Consider the following 4,619-nt stretch of genomic DNA (forward strand, 5'->3'; position numbering starts at 1 on the left):
AATATATATATATTTTTTTTCCATATATATATATATACAGGGTTATGATAGTGTACATCTTTATAATCTTTATAATTTTCGATGTGTATCAAATATATAGAACATGCCAAGGCTATACATATGTATAAGATATCATTAGTCCTAAGCTTAAAATAATGATTTAACCAAATCAAGTTTCAATGTAAGAACTAAGCTATAGATATACTGTTATTGTCCTACAGCGGAAAAAACAATGATTATTTGGGGCATATTAGAATAAATAGAAGTTCCCTCAGTAATCTGTAAAACATTTTTTCAGAAAAGATACAGCTTACCCTTATCAAGAAGCTCTCCCAGGAGATTTTCTCCCCGGCTGGTGTTGAGTGGCTCTCTGTTGTCTCAGCAGATCTGGAGCACTGCGTGACCTCCACATTGCTGTCCTCTCTTTCACCACAATACATCACAGAATTGTGAGGAGACTCAACACTAGCTTATATGATCATGATGTCATAACCACCAAAGTATATAGTTTGTTCAAAGCCCCAAAGAACATGCAAAAGAACTATCACACATTATTAGATCTCAGCAAAGCTCCCATCAAGAACAAAAAGCTAACCTCAATGCTTTTGCTCTCTATACCTTTAGTGACAATGAGCAGTTGGAAGAAAGGCTTTGCAGTTATATCTTCTCGAGCTAGAGTTAAGCCCCTGCTTCCTGCCGCCTCAGCAGTACTCCCTCTGTATCCCTCAGAGTAGATCATCTATCCTATGATTATATAACATTTGTACAGAACAGGTCTGTGTGCATTAACACATTTTGACTTGTGGATCCTTAATTTAACAATATGGTAGAGCATAGAAAATGGATGTTATGGAAGAGAAAATGTTAGAAATACCTAAGGAAAAGATTTACCTCAGCACATTAGTGATAACTAAGCTCAAAGCCATATGTTCCTAACCTAAAGAAGGAGACCACACTGATTACAAGAATTGGGGAAACTGAATATTTGGCTGTAGATTGAGGATATACAAAAAATCTTGCTGTTTTCTGAAATTTGTTGCAGACAGTTGGTTTAAACTGGATAAATTGTTAATAAAACCATTTGTAGTGGCACAAAATATAAAGTGGCTGCTAAAAAGGAGTTACCGAAACAATTGTAATATTTAAATAAGATTTTAAACGATACATGGACAGGTGGTTCTAAAAATGATAGAGGAAGTTTTAAAACCAATTCCTGGCTAAAAACAAGAGTTTTTTTTTTTCATCATAATTTTGCTGACAGTTCTGGAAATGTGTAGAATTAAATATTAGGGTTTGCTAGATCTCAATTGGGATCTTTCTAGCCTTTTTCTTAGGTCTCCATCTGTTGGACTTTTACAGGACAACCACCTGCCAAGCAGATCATTTAGATATCTTTCTAGAAAGAGGAAATTCAACATGGCTTTTGCTGACAGTGTTTCAGTTGCTTAGTGATTCAAAAAGCGGTGTGACTGTTCAGCTTGTTCTGATGTCTATTTTGGTGTTACAATTTTTATGTTTTATTGCAAAAAAAAAAGTTTCCTCCCAAATAAGAAAACACTCTCAAAAAGAGAAAACATATTAATATATTTTAAGTCACTGCCTTGACTAGTGTTAGGTTCACTTACTTAGTGGCATGATGGTCAGCTGCAAAACATATTTCTGTGCTGCCACAGCTACTACAGGATCAGAAAAGGAAGAGCAAAGCAACAGATGCTCAGGACGCGCTTGGACACTCGAGTGAAGAGATGGGCGGAGCTAACCACTGATCACACCCTGGTGGTGAGCTAGATACGCTGGAAGAAGAGGAAGCTGGACAGACTTGGTAGGCTCAAGTGTGTAGGGAGGGTCTACTGGGAACGTCTGGTTGACTCCTCATTCAGGGCTTGTCAAACTCCCACCTCTGGGAGAGCTTCTACCATATTCTGGGGAGGCTGGAGACATGGAGTCAGAGTTAGTCATGTTCTCTGCCTCCATTGTTAATAAGCAGTGCTTTGCTAACACTGTTCTGGAGTAGGGAGCTGTTGAACTTGAAAAAGGATATTGTTGGATGGTGGAATGAATACTTTAAAGATCTTCTCAATCTGGGTGACAAGCTTTCCATGGTGGAAGAAGAGACGGAGTGCTTGGGGATGGATTTGTTCAACAACCAGGCTGAGGTTGCAGAGGTGGTCCAAAAAACAATGGCAGCAAGGCTTCAGGGGTTGATGATATCTGCCCTGAGTACCTTAAAGCTCTGGATTGTTGTCGGGCTGCCGTAGCTAAAACACCTCTTCAACATAGCATGGAGGTCTGGGACAGTGCCCCTGAATTGACAGACGTGGGTGGTGGTTCCCCTGCATAAGAAGGGGGACTAGAAGGTGTTTTCCAATTATAGAGGGATCACACTTCTCAGCCTCCCATGGAAGGCCCATGCCAGGTACCTAGATAGGAGAGTCCAGCTGATTGTTGATCACTGGCTTCAGGAAGAGCAGTGCAGTTTTCACCCTGTCCATGGAACAGTGGACCAGCACTATACTCTTTGCAGGGTTTCTGAGGGCCCATGGGAGTTTGCCCAATTGGTCAGCATGTGTTTTGTGGACCTGGAGAAGTCTATTAACCGTGTCTTTAGTGGTGCATTGTGGGGGCTCCAGGAGTATGGAGTCGGGTGCCTTTTACTAGGTGCCATTCAGTCTCTGTACATGCAGCGCAGGAGTGTAGTCCATTTTGCTGAGATTAAGTCGGACTTCCCGGTGCATGTTGGATTCTGACCTGGCTTTTCTCTGTCACTGCTCTGTTCATTACCTTTATGGACAGGATTTCTAGGTGCAGCTAAGGGCCAGAGGGGTTCTGGTTTGTTGACCAGCAGATCTCTTCCCTGTCTTTTGCTGATGATGTGGTTCTGCTGGCTCTCTCATAGTTCTCTGCTGTACACAGGTGGCTTGTCCCCTTCGGGTTGGAAAAGAGTTTATGCCTCAAGTGGAGGAGTTGAAGTATCTTGAGGTCCTGTTCATGAGTGAAGGGGGAATGGAGCAGGAGATCAATAGACTGATTGGTGCAGCTTTTGCTATATTGCAGACGCTGCACTTGTCTGTTGTAGTGAAGAGAGAGCTCAGCAAAAATGCAAAGCTCTCAATTTAATGGTCAGTTTACGTCTCCACCTTCACCTATTTTCTTGAAATCTGTATCATGACCAGAAGAACGAGATCCCGGATACAGGGGCTGAATTGGGCTTTTTCCAGAGGGTTGCTGGGAACACCATTAGCTTGTTTATTCAGGAGAGGCTCGTAGTAGAGACGCTTCTCCTCCGCTTCGAAAAGGAGTCAGCTGAGGTGGCGTGGACATCTTTTTCGGAAGCTTCATGGACCCCTCATCAGGAGGTATTCCAGACACATCCCCCTGGAAGGACCCAGGACACGCTGCAGGCTTCGCCAAGCAGAGCTGGAGGGAGTTGTCTGCGGAGAGGGAAGTCTTGGATCTGTTGAGACTGCTGCCCCCTCGACCTGATCCTGGATAAAGTATAAGACGGAGAGACCAGACCCAGAGATGAGATGAGATGGGGTTTTTGAGAATATGAAATGATTTTAGTTTATTAAATCTTATATTATGAATGGAAGTTGATGGGAATTGATTCCACATGTTTTTAGAGTCAACTGTTTGACAAGTATTAGAGTTCAAGTCACTTTTTATTTGTCGTTCTAACCCACAGCCTATATATGACAGTCCGAAAGTTATTTCATTACATAACATATTTACCACTCCCACCGGGGTGAGCATTGCACGTATATGTGTATTTACTAAAACAGTAAACTGTATAACTCTTAACGATAACATTTTTTGCTGGGTTATGAAAGCTTCTATAAAGATAACGATTCCTTTATTAGCTGCTTCACATTGAGCAGGACAAGGCAGCTTCTTTGTGAGTGCAGTTTCACAAAAGCAGAATTTAGAAATTCAGGATACGAGACAAAGCAAAGCTTGACATATGGCCCTGCAGTGGCCACTCCCTCCCCCTACCAAGTACTTACCGGTACTCCATTTACACATGCCCGTGGCGGGTTGGCCATGTTAAGTCCCATCTGAGAACTATTAAGTTCGAGTGACTTCTAAAGCCCTCCACAGTGAGCGATGATCTGTTGCTCACTCAAGTAGCACATGTAGTCGGGCTGGAGGACAGGACGTATAAAAGTAAGTCCTGCATATGAATTGCACAAATTCAAAGTACAGAATCACCTCAACACCAGATTTAATTTTGGATCGGCTATATAAATAGTTTTGTTAAAGGTGCAATTGCTTTGAAAAGTCATTGTATTATTTCTTACAAATATAATCATCACTGAAAACTCAAATGTGGGCCTGATGAAATATTTTTTCTGTGATATGTTAAAGGTAGGTAGGCAGATAGACAAACAAACAGGCAGGCAGGCAAATAGACAGACAGCCAGACAGACTTTATTGCAGAATCATAGTCCAATAAATAATAAAAATAAAACAGGTCAAGTAAAAAGTACAGTACAATTATCAATTAGATTGGAGCTTTAAGGAGACAGGAATACCAGTGTCTCCACAGCTTAGACTCATATGGATTACACAACGTGTGGTGTTAGTAAGTGACAATATAATAGCCAGATGCTTTTATCCTA

The 4,619-nt window shown here is 41.5% G+C and overlaps 1 protein-coding gene across 2 annotated transcripts in view; it reads right to left on the reverse strand.

Moving 5' to 3' along the window:
* The window catches only part of LOC107086092 (G protein-activated inward rectifier potassium channel 3-like), a 10,918-nt gene extending 10,315 nt beyond the window's left edge, over positions 1-603 (reverse strand). For both annotated transcript variants that reach the window (XM_015376845.1, XM_015376846.1), the window contains exon 1: positions 315-603. In XM_015376845.1, coding sequence (XP_015232331.1) covers positions 315-440 — 126 coding nt within the window. In that variant the 5' untranslated portion in view covers positions 441-603. The remainder of the gene's footprint in view (positions 1-314) is intronic.
* Between the last annotated feature and the right edge of the window lie 4,016 nt (positions 604-4,619).

The sequence above is a fragment of the Cyprinodon variegatus genome, unplaced genomic scaffold (assembly GCF_000732505.1).
Source record: "Cyprinodon variegatus isolate N-32 unplaced genomic scaffold, C_variegatus-1.0 Scaffold143, whole genome shotgun sequence".
Taxonomy (NCBI): domain Eukaryota; kingdom Metazoa; phylum Chordata; class Actinopteri; order Cyprinodontiformes; family Cyprinodontidae; genus Cyprinodon; species Cyprinodon variegatus.